At 37.3% G+C, this 22,227-nt stretch overlaps 1 protein-coding gene across 2 annotated transcripts in view; it reads right to left on the bottom strand.

Annotated features, from left to right (window-relative positions):
* The window catches only part of LOC127520902 (integrin alpha-2-like), a 51,610-nt gene that overhangs the window by 12,783 nt on the left and 16,600 nt on the right, over window positions 1–22,227 (bottom strand). Inside the window, exons 27-30 of one of the 2 annotated variants that reach the window (XM_051909615.1) lie at window positions 21,832–21,945; window positions 21,645–21,734; window positions 21,284–21,400; window positions 19,812–20,487 (exon numbers count right to left, since the gene is read on the bottom strand). The exons of the other annotated variant lie outside the window; for it this stretch is intronic. Coding sequence (XP_051765575.1) covers window positions 20,401–20,487; window positions 21,284–21,400; window positions 21,645–21,734; window positions 21,832–21,945 — 408 coding nt within the window. The 3' untranslated portion in view covers window positions 19,812–20,400. Of the gene's footprint in view, window positions 1–19,811; window positions 20,488–21,283; window positions 21,401–21,644; window positions 21,735–21,831; window positions 21,946–22,227 lie in introns of those variants that run through there. 2 annotated transcript variants of the gene reach the window in all.

A 22,227-nucleotide genomic window follows, 5' to 3' on the forward strand; every position in this document is an offset into this window, starting at 1 on the left:
GAAATCAACCATTTTATTCCAAAAATGTTAAAGATGTAATTTGCACCACTGCCATTTCCATCATAGAATAGTAAACACAATATCTTTCAGTTGTGATGTAGAGAAAACGGCATGGAGGAAATGTTCATCTTTGAGACATAAAAAAATGAAAAATGAGTTGAAAATGCTCCTCTCCTATGATTTACATATGTCCACTACTGGACTTTGAGGCCATGTTCTTTACTATATTTCAATAACAGTAGTTCACTCATGTGAAGTTGTTTAGAAAGAATCATGCATACCTGGCAAAATCAATGGCTCTGAAAGTATTAGTCTCTAATCCTTGTTTCTGCTGAATATTTGAAGCTGCTTTAATCATGGACTGTTTTGTCTGAAAGGAATTCAGATAGAACTCGAACGAGGTGTCAACAGCGTACTGCATCACACTGACCTGTTACAAACGAAATCAGAAATATATGTAAATAATCAACACAGACAAGAAAAAACAGGTTAAACAAACTGTACACAAGCGGTTTGACTGGCCTGAGTGTTTTGAGGTCCAATGTCTAAGTTTTCCAAAAGTTTCTTGAGGAAAGCGACGATTGGTTCCCATGGGTATATACTGTTGGATCCATCCAAAACAATGGCAATGTCCATAAAAGTACCACAAGCTGTTTGAAAGAAAAAATAAACATACATGTTAATATTTTGCTGGAGATTCCCAATAAAGATTAACCTGAACAGTAAACTTTCAAAAACAGAACTTGGAAGTGTGTTTGTACTTTGAATGGCAGGGGAGAAGGGTGGCTGGAGCGTAAACTGTGGGCTCACTTCTGCACAGATTCCTGGGTAGAAGTACAGACTTCCACAGAGCTGAGCCCATAGAGGACCACATATCTGAAACACAAATATAACTTAATGTAATAAATGAGCATATGACATCCCACATAAACGCATGTAGAAGAACTTACTTTTCGAAGAAGTAGAACTTCTTATTAGTTGTACAATTAATCATTAAATGATCACAATCTTGATTCAAACAACACCCATGCAATCTTATTCCTAAATGACAACTTGAGTAACTTGACGCTTCAAATAAAGATTGTATCAGTTATATCGTTACACCAGTAGGTGGCAACAAGTGACTGTTAAAAATGTATTTGTCATTGAATCATTCATTCAAGAGATTAGTTTAAAAACACTGATTCATCCAGTAATGAAACAAGTCTTTATGAGAGAGTCACTGAATTATTAATTCAAAACATTTTTTAATTAATTCAGATTAATTAAATATTTATTTTTTTAAATATAGACTGCAGCAATAAATATTTTGTCACAACCTCTAGAAAATTAGATGTTATTTTGTTTAGTTGTCTGTTCAGAATCGTGGGAGAATCGTACTCTCTGTTTTAAACAAAAGAATTGTGATTGCAGAGTGATTGGCGGTAAAAGCGTGTTCAGTTTTATCCAAAACAGAATTGTGAATCTGTCAACGTTTTATTACATTGGTTGTTGTGCATATGGCGTCAGTTTGGAAATGAAATGTTCAATTAGTGGCGCTAAATTTAAAGTTAACTCTCTACTTAGTTGGAAAATATAAAATACCACATATACTAAACCCTACTCTAAACCTAATCGATAGTGTTAACAAAAGCAGAAGTGAGATTATAAAACACATTTTGTTGAAGCATCTATTCCATTTACATCTGAGTGCTCTATATCTCAAGTGTAATGTACCAGGTGAGCTACCAAGCAAGTTTACTACATCAGAAAAGCCACACATATGGACCTGTTAATGTGATGCAAATGTCAAAATGTATTACTTTACAGGTCATGCACTACGGTGAAAGTGTTTTTAAGGTCATAATATAGTACTGTACAAGGGACTGCAGAAAAACAAATCTTTATTAATTGATAATTTGCCGCTGTAATCCTAATTTGTGTGAGAAGGAATAAAGGTTGTTGGTGTTTTACTGCCACTAGTGTTCATTTTTGTTTTTTTGCAGAAATGTAGGACAGGTAGAGGCACCCAACAGTCTTACCATAAACCCGTTGTTTTTGGTTGTTGTAGTTAGAGTAAGACCTAGACTCATGTTGATGTTGTTGCTGTTGGAGATTTTTGGCATATCGACAGAATCTGAGGGCATATTAAACATGGTTTAAACACTTCAGCCTTCAGCTTTACTAAATAATATTTCTTTAATTTGCTTTTGAACTTCACAGCATGAGATTATGACATTGCTCTATGAACAGATAACACTTTTTGATGTATCTCACTGGGAATGATGGGAAATATTTGCTTACTCTGAAGGTTAAGTGCCTGACAGCTGGTTCCAAGCTTGTTAACTTTAACTTCACACTTATAGATTTCTCCCTTCCGATTTTGATTGTATCCCTTCCAAGGAGAACCCACAAGGAGCCTGAGGAACAGTAGTGTTAGTTCAGTACTGCTATCCTGAAGTACAGGTTCAGGCGAGTTTGCTGAGCACATAGCAGTTATTAAAGATAGTCTACAAGACAGGATTGCAGAAACACATTTTAATGAGCAGTGTGTATTTGAAACCATTTCCAAGATTACGTGTGTGTAGGTGCACTGAACATCCATTATATAATCTAAACACACCCACTAAATTACACAGAATATCACTACTAGGTCACTATAATGTGATAAGGCCCTTTGCCCAGACTAAACACAGCACTCCTCAAACAGTGACACACAAACTCACTCACTTCCCATTCTGTGACAGAAGAAAAACAAAATCAATTCTCATTAAACAGACACATTGCACAATATATAAGAGGCCTTTTACATGTTTTGCGCATTCATTTACATGACAACGTCGTTTTAATGGCCTGAAACCTCAAATTTTGAAAACAATACTGGTATCGTCTCCATGTAAACTACAAAAACAAGAAATTGTGAAAGAGGTGATGTCATGAGCATACATGTTTTATATATGTTCTTATTTTATTTAAGCCAGTTTTTTTGAAATACTAATTAAATTAAATGGGTATTATAGAATGGGTAATAGGTGTAACACATATTTTGTCAATGTTGTCTTAATTCCACTTTCATGGACTGTCTCCTGTCTCCTTTGTTCTAGTTCCCGCCAGTCTTTAGTCTCTGGTAGATTCTGATATAATTAATCATTCTCTTCAGCTGTTTGTTATTAATTAACCATGTCTGCCTGAGTATTTAGCTCCTGTGTTTCCAGTTCTGGTTGTCGTTAACTCATGGTCTGGTTTGGTTATGGTTATCTTTCTTTTAATAAAGTCATTTTGTGAATTCTCCATCATCGTCTGTCTTCTACCTACACCACGTTTAACCTTCGTGACAACAGGGTTGCAAATTTAGACTAAATTAAGCTAGGGGCTAGCTAATTTGAGAAGTTTGAGAGTTTTTTAGTTATTGATAAATGTTTGTTTACTGTAAATTAAAGATAAAATTTACCATAAATTAAATTAAAGAGTTGAATGGTTTAGTTTGACAAATACCTTCAATACAATTTGTGTAAAAATTAAGACACTTTTGTTCAAGCCATGTTACTTAATGAGTGTTAAAATAAAAAATGCTGTAATGGGGAAAATCATGCAGTAACAGGGTTGCATGCAAAATGTTTTGCTAAATATTTAGTTTTTGGTCATCAAAATTAGTTAGATAATGTGGTAGATAGTTTATCTACCACATTTAACAGTTCTCACAACAACAAAAAATCCTAATGAGAAAAGTAATAGGACACTAAAGTGCATTGGGAAAGTTCAGGGGATTTTAGAAAACGTGATGTAAATCAACTTTCAAAGTACATCCGAGTAAATAAGATGAATGGGATTCTGGGTAATAATGACTCATTGTCTATGGAAATGTGTTTTGTTTGTTTTTTTTTGTTTTTTTGTTTTTTTGGGGGGGGGGGTTTTGTGGGAGGCCAAACCAGATCAGTGAGACAGAGCTAATGCTGGACTCACAGCGAGAATGATGACATCAGCACCATTCACAGAAGAATGAGCCATCTAACAAACATGATGTCGCCAGAACCTTTCAATGCAGCGCATGCTAGAGCAGGAAATGCCTCATCTGACCTGTTGCACAACAGGGAGAATGTTAAGAAATACTTGCTTAAAGCGTGTCTAGACAGTGTAGGTGACCATAAGCGAACAATAACATACTTTATATGGGCACAACAAATTAGGCTATATGAAGTGACCCCAGCATTCCTTCTGTGCAGTAATTATAGAGATATCTGATGTTTAGGGAAGTTGTGAACAGTGTAAAATTAAACTTTTCTTGTGTTTTAGAGGAAAAGCTGTATATTACTAACAACTGTGTGACTTATTGCTGTTGTTTTGAAACATGTTAGAGTAGCTATTATGTGAATGAGGGGAAAACCTTCATTTTCCTGCAGATAGATTCTAAAGAAACTTTTATTGTGATCTCCCGGATGCAGGCAAGTTTAATGAGAACAGGAAGCGTGTGTGTGCTGTATATTGAGAGGAGTGATACTGCAGGGGAAAACAGCTATCAGTCATCAGAATGTGCGTGCAAGTGTACATACATACTCAGGGCAGCATGAAGGGTCCTATCATTTCTGCCATGCAGAAAACTCGGAATCTATTTGGCAAATTTTAGATGAATAAATCAATAGTAGGGCTTTTGAAGTAAACCTCTCCTGGGCAGCACTTTACTTGCCAAAGGAATTGTTTAATTTTCATTTGATTGCATTTTAAAAGACTATTTAAATAGTCTTTATGCTTTATGCCTTCATTTGATTACCACAGTTGATAATTAAATCATAAATCCAGAAAACTTAAAACACACAACAAAGAATTTCTGGGGGGAAAAATAAATACAATATTCATTCACAGGGCTCTATTATTGTAAAAAAATAAAAAAATAAAAAAATAAATTATTAAATTGTTAAGGTTTTAAGAATTAAACTGATTCAACAGGATTTTTGATTATTTTTTTGAAAATGCAATTAAACCATTAAAATTGAATCCAGAAAAAAAAAATTAAATGGAAAACACAGAATTTGAGAAAAAAGAAGAAGAAGAAGAAGAAGAAAAAAAACTATTTCATAAGGCCCTAAAATGGAATTTTTGTTAAACTTGTAATAAATTGTTGAAAAAATTGTTGAGGAGGGTCATAGGCCTGTTGCTCAGGTCATGTGACCACCCTCGAAATCTAATAAAACTTGAGAAAGGAGAAAGTAATGTTAGTTAAACGATCCTTCTTGTGTTTGGTAAATAAAGAGTATTGCTCAATTCTCAAATAAAACTAAATCCAAAATAGGGACAAACAAAAATTGTCACATTAAATAAATAAATAGCACACAATTCCCATTAATTTTACACATCTTACCATTTTTCTTGACCACTGCTGAACTGTTGTACAGTGTAACCAAACTGTTCTTCTGCTGACCCTGAGAAGATCATAGCGTCAGAAGTCCCCACGTTAAAACCCTGAGAGTTATCTATGCTGAAACCTGTTGAGACATGCAAAAATCAGTCTTTTGACTTAACAAATATACCAACATACACATCTTATACCAACAACACTGACAGAAACACAAGAATAAGGAAGGAGAACCATATCTGTGTCAGGGTTCTGGTGTGTTCTAGTCACCACACACAAGGAAGTGCAGATACAAAGTCTTTAATTAAACTCAGGAGATAACAGGAGAATCAAAACGCAGGAGACAACGGGAGAATCTAACTAGCATGAACACACTCTAAATAAAGACAATACAGGACAAAGAACTAACTCAACACTGAGGGCATACAGGTGCTGGTCATATAATTAGAATATCATCAAAAAGTTGATTTATTTCACTAATTCCATTCAAAAAGTGAAACTTGTATATTATATTCATTCATTATACACAGACTGATATATTTCAAATGTTTATTTCTTTTAATTTTGATGATTATAACTGACAACTAAGGAAAATCCCAAATTCAGTATCTCAGAAAATTAGAATATTACTTAAGACCAATACAAAGAAAGGATTTTTAGAAATCTTGGCCAACTGAAAAGTATGAACATGAAAAGTATGAGCATGTACAGCACTTAATACTTAGTTGGGGCTCCTTTTGCCTGAATTACTGCAGCAATGTGGCGTGGCATGGAGTCGATCAGTCTGTGGCACTGCCCAGGTTGCTCTGATAGTGGCCTTCAGCTCTTCTGCATTGTTGGGTCTGGCATATCGCATCTTCCTCTTCACAATACCCCATAGATTTTCTATGGGGTTAAGGTCAGGCAAGTTTGCTGGCCAATTAAGAACAGGAATACCATGGTCCTTAAACCAGGTAGCTTTGGCACTGTGTGCAGGTGCCAAGTCCTGTTGGAAAATGAAATCTGCATCTCCATAAAGTTGGTCAGCAGCAGGAAGCATGAAGTGCTCTAAAACTTCCTGGTATACGGCTGTGTTGACCTTGGACCTCAGAAAACACAGTGGACCAACACCAGCAGATGACATGGCAGCCCAAACCATCACTGACTGTGGAAACTTTACACTGGACCTCAAGCAATGTGGATTGTGTGCCTCTCCTCTCTTCCTCCAGACTCTGGGACCCTGATTTCCAAAGGAAATGCAAAATTTACTTTCATCAGAGAACATAACTTTGGACCACTCAGCAGCAGTCCAGTCCTTTTTGTCTTTAGCCCAGGCGAGACGCTTCTGACGCTGTCTGTTGTTCATGATGTGGCTTGATACAAGGAATGCAACAGCTGAAACCCATGTCTTGCATATGTCTGTGCGTAGTGGTTCTTGAAGCACTGACTCCAGCTGCAGTCCACTCTTTGTGAATCTCCCCCACATTTTTGAATGGGTTTTGTTTCACAGTCCTCTCCAGGGTGCGGTTATCCCTATTGCTTGTACACTTTTTTCTACCACATCTTTTCCTTCCCTTCGCCTCTCTATTAATGTGCTTGGACATAGAGATCTGTGAACAGCCAGCCTCTTTTGCAATGGCCTTTTGTGTCTTGCCCTCCTTGTGCAAGGTGTCAATGGTCGTTTTTTGGATAACTGTCAAGTCAGCAGTCTTCCCCATGATTGTGTAGCCTACAGAACTAGACTGAGAGACCATTTAAAGGCCTTTGCAGGTGTTTTGAGTTAATTAGCTGATTAGAGTGTGGCACCAGGTGTCTTCAATATTGAACCTTTTCACAATATTCTAATTTTCTGAGATACTGAATTTGGGATTTTCCTTAGTTATCAGTTATAATCATCAAAATTAAAAGAAATAAACATTTGAAATATATCAGTCTGTGTGTAATGAATGAATATAATATACAAGTTTCACTTTTTGAATGGAATTAGTGAAATAAATCAACTTTTTGATGATATTCTAATTATATGACCAGCACCTGTATATACACAGCAGACAAAGGGAGAAACTAACTAGACACACCTGAACTGAGGAACTTAATCACTTAGTAACCATAGATACAAACAAGTAGAGAAAGGAGGATAACTGAACCAATTAACAGACTAGAAAACTTAGTAAGAAACTGAAGACAGGGAAAAACATGAAACTGATCAAAAACAAACAAAAACAAACGCCCTGGAGGCTGACAAGGGACAGCAGAACAGGAAGCCTCCAGGGCGGAGCCGGCAGTTCAGGGGGCCAGGGCGAAGTCGGCAGTTCAGGGGGCGCTTGAGCCTCCGAGGGCACTGGAGACACAGGGGTCCACGGTGGAGCAGGTAGTTCTCCATGGCCTTGGCCCGGCTCGAGTAAGTTTCTTACTCCGACACTGGAGCAGACTCAGGGGCTGGGGCCGACACTGGAGCGGACTCAGCGGCCCAGACACACATAAATGCCAGAGCCATCATGGACAGGGCAAGACTCTCTGGGCTGAGCTCTGGGCTTGGAGCAAACACTGGAGAGCATTCTGGAGAACAAGCTGGACCGGACTCTGGAATGTGCTCAAGGGCTGGAGCCTGCACTGGACTCTGGTCAGGGGCTGGACAAGCTGAGGACTGTTTCTTCTTCCTCAACCTTCTCTTTTGGGCTGAGGTAAATGTACATCTTTGACTAAGCTTAGAGGGTTGAGCAGGTTCTGGACAGGGCTTACAAACTGGATTAAATTCTGGAGTGGGCTCATGTGCTGGAGTGGATTTTGGAGTGGACATACTGAGGTAGATTCTGATGTAGACTCTGAAAAGGACTCAATAACATCTGGGAGGAATTCAAAGATAGGTTCTGAAGTGAAGATGGTTGGTACCAGGAGGTCTGTATTGGGCTGGGGAAGATGTGGCTGGCTAGCGTTGGTCTTGTCACCGCACCTCACCGACTGTGTAAGGTGAGCCAAAGCACCTCAGCAGCAAATCAAGATACTGCTGGAGTGTCATGCTAGCATCTCCGACTGGTACGAATGGAGATAATTCTGTGTCCAATCCACTCAAAATAAGTCCATTAACTCACCCTTAGTGCATGATGACAAATGGCAGGACTGAACAAATTCTTGCACATAGTCCTCAATCCTCCGGCCTTGTTGGTAGATTGAGCACAACTTCTCTAAAGTCAAAGAAGACATTTTTGTAGCTCATCACTCTTTCTGGTCCTGTATTCTGTCAGGGTTCTGGTATGTTCTAGTCACCACACTCAAGGAAGTGCAGATACAAAGTCTTTAATTAAACTCAGGAGATAACAGGAGAATCAAAATGCAGGAGACAACTGGAGTTAGTAACCATAGATACAAACAAGTAGAGAACGGAGGAGAACTGAACCAATTAACAGACTAGAAAACTGAGTAAGAAACCGAAGACAGGGAAAAACATGAAAATGATCCAAAAACAAACTCTAAAAGTGAACAAGTAAACCAAACGTGACAATCTGGTCTGATAGGCTGCACAATATCCTCTGAAACTGAGTTATTTTTTTAATAGGTATGTGATATGTAGACATGCCGCAGCATGAATGTGACCCCAGGGATGGAGTGACTGTGTGCAGTAAAACTTTGATGTGGGGATTCTTGGAGAGAGTAAACAATATTTAGTTAAATAAACACAGAGATAATCCTCCTCTCTGTGTTTTCCAAGAGCTTTATGGGTCAGTGACATGAATGTGTCCATGTGTCAAGTTCTTAGAAATATACACTGTAAAAAGAGGTAACCTGAATAACATTTTGACATGAACAAAACCAGTTAATTTAGATTTTATCATTTTTAGGTTACTTTTTTTTTTTTTTTTTTTAAAAACCTTTTTCAGGAAAAGTTAATTAAGCGTTATTTTCTAAAAAATGTTTAAATCAAAGTATTTTTTATAAATAAAATGACTTAATTGTTCAAAAAAATATTAATAAATATTATTATTTTTAGTGTTATTTTTGTACATAAAACATTCAAATTATCTGATATTTTTATTATTATTATTATTATAGGAAATAATAATAAAAGACTATCATCTTTAAAAATAAGAGTAAATCTTTTAAATAAAGTTATCTTTTCAAGAATTTAATTCTTTTAATGTGGCATTATTTGCTTAATGTTTTACTTTGTCCCCAAACAAATATCAAAATGAATTTTAATTCAGAAATTAAAACATGTTCCTTTCAGAAGAGGAAGTTTTTGTATGTGTGAATTGCATTTTACAGATAAGATGAAAAGAGCATCATGTCACTGACCCTTATACCATTTCTGATTGACATTTCAAATGTTATCTTGTGTTAATTGCAGGTACCTTTGTAGAAATATTGTGAGATGTCATTGCTAACGTAGACATTTTAATTTCTTTGCACCTAAATGAGACTGTACTGAATAGAAACGTATAAAGATAAAAAAAAAAAAAATAAAAAAAAACATATTGACTTCAAGTTGATTTACAGCCTCATGAAATGTAGAAACATGCCTGAGCAGGGTTTCTATCTGATGACTCAACTTATGCCCTTAAAGCTCCCTGTGTATCTTTAAAGGAACACTCCACTTTTTTTGAAAATAGGCTCATTTTCCAACTCCCCTAGAGTTAAACAGTTGAGTTTTACCGTTTTCGAATCCATTCAGCCGATCTCCGGGTCCAACTGTTTAACTCTAGGGGAGTTGGAAAATGAGCCTATTTTCAAAAAAAGTGGAGTGTTCCTTTAAAAATCTTAGTCTATCCTGGTCATCTGGTCTCTCTGTTTATCTTTATATTATCATCATTTTAATTTAAAGTTCAGTAGAAAAGAGATATAGTGCTAAAAATATGTGTGAGCAACAATCCATAAAGCCACGAATAAAGGAACATATAGTACATATCTCCTCTTACAGAGTTCTCCATTCATTACTTAAAGAGACAGTCATCACACAAAGAGGGCCTTTAAACAGTGTAATGTGCGGACACATGAAATGAGACAGAGGACGAATTAAGCGTGAACATGAGCGGAAACAAAAAAGGAGAGGTCAGACTGTGGGGTTAGAGAGAGAGAGAGAGAGAGAGAGAGAGAGAGAGAATGTCTTTCCAGTCCAGTGCCTGCATTATGATCAGTAAGCTATAGTTTAGACACCATTCAGACAAAACTACTACACCTTTGACAAGCATCCGACACCATTTTAACCATGATGTTTTGACCATTGTGTGGGTTTATGTTGGATGATTACTAATAATAATCTGAATAAAAAACAATACTAATTACAGGCAGTTTGTGGTTCCTAAGGTCACCTCATGGCCTTAATGACATGTCTGTCAATAAATAACTCCTTAAACATCATCACTTCCTCTTCCGTTTCCTCACCAAGAGATTGAGAATATGCAGTGGTGTAAAGTGCAGCTAATTTAAGGCAGCTGACTTGTTGACTTGTTTCCTTATTGGCAGTGACTCTGCAGCCAGCGTTTTTGCACGAAGATACCTCACGAAATTGATTTCAGACAGACTTCTGAAGCAGAGTAACAGTTTAACAGCAAAATAGAGCGAAGTTTGGTGAAAACTAAACAAATATTTAATTACTACAAAAGTAATTTCTCGCTAGAAATGTCATCAGAAGAGGAAAATGTTGGTCAAAAATTTACATTTAAACACAAACTGACCAGAAACCGCAACTCTCAGACGCCATCTTTCTTTTTTCTAGCTCAACTGTCACCAAATGGTACACATAGGATTATGGGATATCAAAGGCAGCGAAGGATACGTCTATGCTGCCTTCAAAAATCGGCAGTTTTTTTCCATGTACTTCATCATTCCAAAAAAAAAAAAGATGAAGGGTTCCGTCCTAAACAAAACATTAAAATTCCTGCCCTTTCGTATGCTTCGGACAGCAGATGTCCTGCGGGCAATCAAGCCTCAGGACTGGGAAGTAAAAATGGATTTAAAGGACCCGTACTTCCATGTTCCAATCACGCCCCATCACCGCCCATGTTTTCCCATTTCGAAGGGAAAATATTTTAATTCAAAGCGCTCCCGTTCGGGTTGTCTTTTGCTCCAAGGGTGTTTACAAAAGTCGTTCATGCCGCCCTTGCTCACTTACAGCAAAAGGCATTTGTGTGCTTCCATACCTAGCTTTTGTGCACGGAGAACCCGAGAAAACTATCAGATGATTTACAACAAAAGTCAGAACTCAAAAGATTTTGAGCACGTTGGCCAAGATAAAACCAGACAGGCTTGTCCTGTACCTCACGTTTTTACGACTAGCCGGTATGCTGGCCGCAGCGATGCCCGTGATCAGATTAGGCATGGGGTTCCTATGGGGCCACCACCTGCGAAGAGGGAGATCGTTACCACAGATGCCAGTCAACAGGGGGGGAAAGGGGGTGTGTCTGGAAGCAGATAAGTGTGAAGGGAACTTGAGGGAAAAAGCTCCGGTTCCAACATATCAATTATCTAGAGCTGAAAACAAAATAATTTTTCGAGCCAGTTGACTCACAAACAAGTGTTGATACGGTCAGACAATGTATCCGTCGTATTCATCATAAATAACCAGGGCGGCACAAGGTCACTGAAGCTCCTTCAGCCTGCGCACAAACTATCGTCTCTAAAAGCAGTACACATACCAGGGCACACGAATCACATGGCAGATGCGTTGTCACGGAGTGTACCTCTGTCAGGAGTGTGGCAGTTCCACCCGGAGGTAATTCAACTGATATGGAACACGTATGGGGCCTCAGACGTGGATCTATTTGTGAACAGTCAGTTCACAGACAGTCAGCCCACAGTTGGCCGAGTGGTTTCCTGTATGCGTACCCTCCATTTCCAATGATTTGGTTAATTCTCAGCCACATTCGAGTAACGAACCAGCCGTTGTTACTAATAGCTCCATGTTGGCCGAACAGACAGATTTTCCACTCAGTTATGCCTTCTGGCGGTCTTCCGCCAATCATAGAACCACGGTTACATTCATAACCAACGATTCCAAAGGTGCAATGATGCCATAGAAGAACCATTTTTGGTTCCCCAAAATTGAACAGTTCTTAAAAGAAACATTTTCTGTGAAAAACATTTTAAATATCTAAAGAACATTTTTCCACTATGCAAAGTGGAATGGTGGTATGGAATGGAAAGGTTCCATGGATGTTAAAAATGAAACCATGGACTTCATGGAACCACTGATGCCAATAAAGAACCTTTATTTTTAAGAGTGCTTACAGTAAGTGCATTCATGCCATGTCATAATTACCGTAATTACGAGATTTTGACTTGTAAAAGCCAGTGTTCACTCCAGGAACAGGGACTTTAGTAGGAAGCATAGGCCCTAGAACCAATTAATCTTACCAGCTTCAGTTTAAATTAATAGTTAGCACAGCACGCTTGCATATTAAATATGACTTTATTTAGCATGCAAATGCAAAAAAACGATTAAAACTTACCTGCATTGACATTAGCACAGTTATTGCTGAGTGAAATATATAAGCTACCACAGCTACACATAGCCAACCTAAAGCTGACCACAGACTCATCGTGACCTAACCATGTGACGCGATGCCGCAACACGATAAAAGGTAGCTTTTCCATGTTAAAATCAGAGTTTTCGTTTTGTTGCATAACTTGTGTGTTATAGTCATGTTGCATCCGGTGTGGACAGACAAATTGCTTGTCGCTGGAATATTATCGCATCACGTCTGGTTAGAACACGTGCTGCATCCCAATTCGCATACTAGCTATCCGTCATAAATAGTATTCGAAATTAGAATTAGTGTGTCCCAAATCATAGTATGTTGAAATGAGTATTCCAAAAAGTCTTCTTTTTCCAGTTAGAATCCAAACTGCAGATCCATGCATACTCTAACGGCTAATATTGCCCATAACCCATTGCGCGTTTTATGAGGATTCAATTAAAACTACAAACATGAATAAAATGTAAAAAAAAAAAAAAAAAAAAACTACAAACATGACAGATGTGCGAGTCTGACGGTTAAGTAGAGAGGGGTTTGAGTGATTAATAACCAGCATCTAACCTGACGAAAAGATATTTATTCAATGTTATCCACATTATATTTAATCTGCAACAGCATTGTGAACTTTTGTAAAAATACATTTGGTCATTAACTTTTAAATACATCATGCAAACACATGAAAGACCCATGGCTGGCAGATCAACATACTACTACATTTCTCTCAGAGATGGTAGAAATTAAATTAAATTGAATGTGGAGGATTTTAGCTGTGACAAGATGATTGACGGTGCAGTTTAAATGGTGACAGGATGCACATGATTAAGCGGTCTGTTAAAGACGCAGTTATGAAAAAGTAGTATGTCCCAATTAAGCTTGCCTACTATTCTGCCACACACTCAAAAGTATGTCTTTTTTCTTCACAAAAACAGTACATACTTTTAGGGCATAGTATAAGTAGGATGCAGTGACGGTGTTACACTTCAGTACAATGGTAACCACAGAAACTTCAACATACTGTAACAGAAACTTGTAAATGTCCAATATAACTGAACATTAAACACTAACAGGTCTTTCTCTATACTCAAAAACTCATAAATAACACGTCATTTTAATATTTATACGATTTCAGTCCTATGCAAAGCATGATGGAAACTTAAAATCAACTTAATGCCAACACAAATTGTGTAATCCCAACATTCAAAAAGATTCAGATAACTTCCATTCTAAACATTTGAAAATAAAATTGAATGCAAATGACAATTAAAATATTCAAGAATTGTGTTGCTATAGCTCATTTTGTTTCAATCATGACAACTCTCAAAGTAGTTTTGGCATGTTAATGAATATGGAAATTGTAAGCAGAGGAATAGACATAAGGCCTGTCCAAATACCCACATTTGTGGTTTCTGCCACTTAGTGTGTGAACACAACAAGTAGTAACTTCACATGAATGTCTAAGGTCTCAAAAACACTGAAGCCCTTTCCAAAAACCCACAGTTGTGGTCTTTGCATGACTACCCTATTTACATGATGTATTTCCTGTTGTTGCAATAGCTGGTGTATTAAGCACACGACGAGGAGATAGGAGATAAGAGATAAGATAAGTCTTTTACGAGATAATCCACGGAAGAGTACAGGAAGAGTACAGGAAGAGTACAGGAAGAGTACAGGAAGAGTACAGGAAGAGTACAGGAAGAGTACAGGAAGAGTACAGGAAGAGTACAGGAAGAGTACAGGAAGAGTACAGGAAGAGTACAGGAAGAGTACAGGAAGACATACAAAAACGATACCGGACCACACATGACCGGAAACACAGGGCTTATATACAAAGGATAACAAGGTGGTGATTGAACACAGCTGAATGTGATGATTGGTGATCAGTTACCATGGTGAATGACTAGTGGCGGGAAATAGAACAACAACAAGTCCAAAATGTGTCCAAAACAGAGTGCACATGTAACACCTGTATTTGGCCCAAGTGTTCAAATAGGCATAAAGACCACAAGTGTGTATAGAACTTTTGATTACCTGATGGGACACGCTTATAGTCTTTCAAAAATGCAAGTTTATTTTCAATACTTTGCATTTTAAAATAAACTTCTAAATGTCTGTTCAGTAGTCGCTGTGTAACTAACAGATGACACAATTTTAAAATTGTGTTGCTTCTAATTAAGTGATAAAAAGCAGTTGCAAATGTTGTACAAAATACACATACCCTACCCATATTTGCACCAATAAAATGTGCAACACTTTATGTTTTACTACCAAATTATATGTAATATCTAATTAATTTAACTTACAGTGGAATGTTTTCCTCAACATGAGCTCCCGAACATAATGCATGATGGGATACGCTTAGCCTCGGAAGCGGTATTCAAGATAGTGTGGGTTTAATGTGCATTAAGGGCACTGTACTTTGGCATTTTTAAGACATGGGACAGTCTTTCGCAATTACTTCCTGTTGTGTGCACGAGCTCTCAAGTGGCCAAGATCGCAAGTGTGGGTATTTGGACACGGCACACAGCTCATTGCCCTTAAAGGGTTAGATCACCCAAAAATGAAAATTCTGTCATTAATTACTCACCCTCATGTCCTACCAAACCTGTAAGACCTTCGTTCATCTCCGGAACACAAATTAAGATATTTTTGTTGAAATCCTGACTCGTCCATAGACAGCAATTTCATTGCCACAGTAAAGGCCAGAAAGGTAATAAAGACATGGTCCACGTGACTGCAGTGGTTCAACTTTAATTTTATGAAGCAACAAGAATACTTTTTGTGCGCAAAAACAAAACAAAAATAACGACTTTATTCAACAATCTCTCCTCTTGCCTGTCAGTCTCCTATGCTGTTGGCGTAGTAAGCACAGTGCAGCGCTTCCATGTTCTACATCAGAACGCAGACTGGCCGGCTCCTGTGTCAGCATCATACGCATGCATCCAATACTGAGCCGGCGTTTGGATGGAAACACGGAAGTGCTGCAATGTGCTTACTACGTCAACAGCATAAGAGACTGACAGGCAAGAGAAGAAATTGTCTGAGAAGAGATTGCAGTCTATGGAGGAGTCAGAGAGCTCTCAGATTTCATCAAAAATATCTTAATTTGTCTTCCGAAGATAAACGAAGGTCTTACAGGTTTCGAACGACATGAGGGTGAGGAATTAATGACAGAATTTTCATTTTTGGGTGAACCTTTAACCCACACTGTCTCAAATACTGTTTCGGAACAGTTTTCAAGGCTAAGCTTATCCCATCATGCATCATGCTCAGGAACGCAAGTGCCCCAAAATTGAAAGAAAACATTCCACTGTAAGTTGAATTAATTAGATATTACAAATAATTTGGTATAGTAAAACCAAGTGTTTCACATTTTATTGGTGCAAAGATATGAACATTTGCAACTGCTTTTTAATCACTTAAAGGTACACTGTGTGAATTTTGGCCTTCTAGCGCTTAAAAAACATGCACTTTGCAGCAGAACATTGTTTTGTTTGTGCTTTGGCTCTCCTTGAATTTGCGGAAGAAGATTATCCTTCTGCTCATAAAACATTCACTACTACTAGGCTTAAGAGATATACCCAGTTTAGATGGAAAGGATCTAAAGCTGACTGGCTGAAGACGTTACTGTAGCTTTACCCATTAATAGACACGGTACTTGCTTGAAAATAAATTCCAGCACAGCGCTACAACAACCATAATGAAATGACCCTTCACAATAGATAATGCTTTACAATTAACTCTGTTATCAATAAATTTGTTCAACATAATACCTTACTCACCTGTTGAGTAATAAAAACGCCATCTCCGCATCACATTGTGATAACTAACCTTTGCCACTCCCACAGTTTTCTTGCGACACCTGTCAAACGTTTTATTATTTACGGGTATGATGAGACACACATGGGGGAGTGACGTATGTATGCAGTTTCCCATGAAAAGCATCCCGCTCAGTCTAAAATATAAACACTTAACTGGCTTACCACAGTGAATGAGGGTAAGACAAAAACATGTTTTGGAAGAAGGACTGATAGTGTATTCATTATTTAAATTTTATTAATTTCGAACAAAAAAAGTTACATAGTGCACCTTTAATTAGAAGCAACACAAATACTAAATTGAGTCATCTGTTATGGGACTACTGAACAGACATTTAGAAGTTTATTTTAAAATGCAAAGAATTGAAAATCAAAATAAAGCTCTAAGCACTTGCATTTTTTAAACACTATCCCCCGGTTTCACAGGCTTAAGCTAGTCCCAGACTGAAATGCATGTTTGAGCTGAAAGCAACTTGCACAGACATATCTTAAAATATGTCAGTGTCATTGTTTTGTCTCAAGATGAACACCAGTAATGTTTTTATCTAAGGCATGTTTATAAAAGCTACTTAAAAGCTCTAATTGAACTATGGCCTAATCCTGGCTTAGTCTAAGCCCTGTCTGTGAAACCGGGGCTACGAGTGTGTCCCATCAGGTAATCAAAAGTTCTGCACACACTTGCGGTCTTCACACCCAATTGGACACTGGGAAATTTAAATACGTCATGTAAGACAAGTGGTCATGTGCTTGAGAAAAGGGTTAGTGGCTAAACTAATTATAAAACTGTCAACATTGTTACCTAAGGCACAGCTATATCCCAATATGCATTGCACATTTAGACTGAAATAGCATGATTCAGTTATTAGCACTTAAAAGACATTCTTTGTCTAATAGAATTTAAAATCACACAGAAATGCACTTAAAAAGTCTTTACCCTTTTGTTTATCAAAGAGTAAAACATACTAACACCTTTGATGAAATGCCAAATTGTGTGAAACTGCATAGCTTGCATAAGTTGGCTACTTACACAGAACAGTGAGAAGTACCTGCAGGACATTCATTTTAAGTCCACAGTGAAATCCAGCATCAACATGAGCTCTCCAGTGTTTCTGCATTTAGTTCAGTGTAAGCATGAGTGTGTAACAGTGGAGCAGTGCTAGAAATGAGAGGCTGCTCACTGCAGAGCCATGGGTGGAGCCATGTCCAGCTCCCCTGCTCTAGATGTTTGGGCATAATGTGTGGTGTGTGTGCACCAGTCTGTTAAATCTCTGAACACTGCAATAAGTTTAGATCTTTTACACAACTATGTGTTATAAACACACTATTTGTGTCAGTAATGCGCTATTTTAAAAACTTTATCAAAACTTCACTGCTACATTTATGTTAACATTCACTAAAATGTAGTAATTTAAATTCTTAAGTTCTTTTGCATTATTTATTTATTTTTTTTACATTTCATTTTTAGTGCATACAAGTGAGATGAGCTTCTTGCATTATCTCCCTGTCATCGACAGCAAATAAAAAGACCCATTTGTTATGTACTGTATATACTGAGTAACGTGATCTAGAATGTCAAGAGAAACCTAACACTGTTGATTAATTTTTTTTTCTTTGTTTTTAACACACAATCAACACAAAATTACACACAACATGTTAAAATAGCCATAACCTTATATGTGACCGTGGACCACAAAACCAGTCATAAGTTTTTTTTTAAATTAAGATTTATACATCATCTAAAAGCTGAATAAATAATAATTATTATTATTTATTCGTTACATTTATATAGCGCTTTTCTGGGTACTCAAAGCGCTTACATATGGAAGGAGGAATCTCCTCAACCACCACCAATGTGCAGCATCCACCTGGATGATGCGACGGCAGCCATATTGCGCCAGAACGCCCACCACACACCAGCTTATTGGTGGAGAGGAGACAGAGTGATGAAGCCAATCAGTATATGGGGAGGATTAGGAGGCCATGATGGACAGAGGCCAATGGGCAAATTTGGCCAGGATGTCGGGGTTACACCCCTACTCTTTTCGAAGGACATCCTGGGATTTTTAACAACCACAGAGAGTCAGGACCTCGGTTCAACGTCTCATCTGAAGGACAGTGCTTTTTGACAGTATAGTGTCCCCATCACAATACTGGGGTGTTAGGACCCACACAGACTACAGGGTGAGCACCCCCTGCTGGCCTCACTAACACCTTTTCCAGCAGCAACCTAATTTTCCCAGGAGGTCTCCCATCCAGGTACTAACCAGGCTCAGCCCTGCTTAGCTCAGTGGGCAACCAGTCTTGGGCTACAGGGTGATATGACTGCTGGCTTTCCATTGATGCATGGTTTGTTAGGATATGGCAATATTCGGCCAAGATACAACTATTTGAAAATCTGGAATCTGAGGGTGCAAAAAAATCAAAATATTGAGAAAATCGCCTTTATAGTTGTCCAAATGAAGTCCTTAGCAATGCATATCCACTCACAAAAATACATTTTTGATATATTTATGGTAGGAAATTTACAAAATATCTTCATGGAACATGATCTTTACTTAATATCCTAATGATTTTTGGCATAAAAGAAAAATCGATAATTTTGACCCATACAATGTATTGTTGGCTATTTCTACAAATATACCCGTGCGACTTAAGACTGGTTTTGTGGTCCAGGGTCACATATTTGTGTTTTTAATTAACCTACCACACCCTTTTTGGGAATGCTTGTACCTCAGTTGGCACACAAACTAAACCTACATGCACGCATTCAAACGCAACCATCTAAGGTAAAAGTACACAGAATAGGTGAGAAGTTAACCTGTCCATTGCGACATGATGTTTGGCAAAAGAATTGAAAGGCAATAGAATATGATGAAAATCAGTAAGCTTTTGCCAAAAGCTGTTGGCACACAGAAAATATTTATGACGGAAACACTATTATTTGAGCAACGCAAAAATCAGATTTCCCAACCTTAGAAATTTCACATTCATATATTAAAGTTTAACCCCAACTTTATGGTTTTATTAAGTGAAGTAAGGCTGTACATAGACAGTATTAGAGACTCTTTGAGGCCACTATACTGAACAATAAATATTTTGGTAAACATGATCTTAATAAAACCATAAAAATGCCCATCAAACTCTTTAAGAGATTCTGGAATACTTAGCATAGCCCGAAGGAAGAGAAAAAAAAAGGGGAAATCTGGCCAACAAAAACAAGGTTTAAAGAACATAATTTAATCTGCCCCTGGGGCTTGAACAATCACATTAGTAAGAGTCATTCATAACAAGTATTTCACATAGAGGAGTTATAACCAGTGTGTCACTGAAATGTGAGTTTGTGCCATAAGCGTGTTAAACGTCTCAGAAACACTTTACTCTTATAGTAGTCTGAAAATAAAACAGCAGGACGTTAACAACTTGCAATAGACAAACTTCAAACGATGTATTTACAAAATTTGTTTCTGTTATGCTTTAACTGAAAACCATGCACATACTGAAGCAACGAGAATGTGGTGGAAGCAGGAACTGACAGAGGCATCTCACCCCACCCTCTCTGTCTGACACATCACAGCTCTTATGCATGTACAAACTCATTCGTCCATACTTGAGAACAACGCACAACTGAGCACACAGAGATCAAGTCCATTAGATTAAACAGTTGCGAGATGATTTAAAATACAGTAATATTATAACCAAGATCTCCAGCAGGACCCGTAAACTGAATATCAGTTATTTATCTCTTCATTTCGAGGTAACATCACATCATTCATTATATTCACAGAGCAGAGCATGTATGTCCTGTTCATGCTGGATTCTCACACAGTCCCTCTTGTTCTGCCTGGTCCTGTTCATTTCCCTTCTGTGGCAACTTTCTCTTAAAGAAGCCAACCTGGTGGGAAATCAGTATAATATTATAGCAAATTTTATTTCGTTGTTTTAGACCATTGTAACCTTGTAAACAGTGCTTTAAGATTTTTAGTTAGGTCTAACATGTAAATATACAGAAACTGAATAATCAAACACCACACAGTTTTCACTACATAAATTATAAATTGAATATAGATTAATCCTTATTAAAGCTACAAAAGTTAAACAGTCAAGAGCAGTGAGTGATTTTTTCTTTGTCTTTTGCTCTTTGATTAACATCATTGAGACAGACAGCAACAGGTTTATTAGGCTGCTGTCACTTTAGGACCTGACACACATGACACGGATCTAACACATCCTATTTTCTCACAACTCTTTATGGTCATTTAAGACTTTATTTAACTCATTTAAGACGATTTTGAGAATACTTGACAAAATTTGGAATTTGGACATAATTTTGTGTGTTTTTGTCCGTTCAAGCTCAAAAGAGAACTCAATGCGGTACTGAAGGCGTGCTGTCTGAAGCAGCGTTCTGTGCGCTCGTTTCAGGTGTTTGTTCACAGACAGCCGCTTCACAGACAGCACACCAATACAGATTTGAGTTCTTTTTTGCGTCTTATCTCGTGTGAATGGTTTAAAAGCACTTTAAAGCATTAAACTGAAATAATTTTGATAGCCCTAACTATATTATAATATAATATAATATAATATAATATATAATATAATATAATATATTATATTATTAGAATATAGAATTTTCCTTAGTAAAATTACAGTGTAGTTGTAGAGTAGTTCATGCTAAAACAAAGACCACATACCTTCCATAGAATCACTGTAGCTAGAACAAACAGGAGTAGTCCGCCAATGACACTTCCTATGATAACACCAACAGGAACATCTCCAAGCGCTCCTTCTTTACTGACTGTAAATTTTATCTGCAGCAGAGTTGGGAAACATATATAGCATATCATATATCAGATAAAGCATATCAATGACCCGTAAAGCAATGCCACTGCAGAGTCTAGACGGGATTTTTTTTTTTTTTTTTTTTTTTTACTTTGTGATGTCAAGGACCCCCAAACACAATAATCCTCTTCCAGAAATATAATAGTGTGAGAAAAACATATATATAAAATATTCAGTATTATACACAACTGAAAGAAAGGGTCATGAACTGACCTGTTGCTGTTTGTGTGTGACGACTATGAGATCAGGCTGAGATGTTTCTATTTCAGAGCTTCCAGCCACTAAAACTGTCTGAAAATCCGCCTAGAAGGAGATAAACATGGAGTGTGGAATGAGGCATCTGCTCAGGACAGATATGAGAAATGACAGATAGAGATAATATAGTTCAAAAGACACTTACAAAGGCAAAAGTGCCATTCCAGATCCTTGTGGTGATATTTACAAAATAGCTGGTCTTTATCTCCAGATCTTTGAGGACACAAGTCATGGCTTCACATTTTGCTGTCTTACAATTCTGAAAATGAACAACTGTGTGTTACACAAGTTTGGGTTCAGTAAGACATTTTAATGTTTTTGAAAGAAGTGTCTTATGCTCACCGAGGCTGCATTTATTTGATCAAAAATACAGTAAAAACAGTAGTATTGTCGAGGTAAAATTTATTATTACAATTAAAAAAAAATAAAAAAATTAAAAAAATTAAAAAGTAATTTATTCTTGTGATCAAAGCTGAATTTTCAGCATCATTACTCCAATCTTCAGTGTCATATGATCCTTCAGAAATCATTCTAATATGAT

The sequence above is a fragment of the Ctenopharyngodon idella genome, chromosome 10 (genome assembly GCF_019924925.1).
Source record: "Ctenopharyngodon idella isolate HZGC_01 chromosome 10, HZGC01, whole genome shotgun sequence".
Taxonomy (NCBI): Eukaryota; Metazoa; Chordata; class Actinopteri; order Cypriniformes; family Xenocyprididae; genus Ctenopharyngodon; species Ctenopharyngodon idella.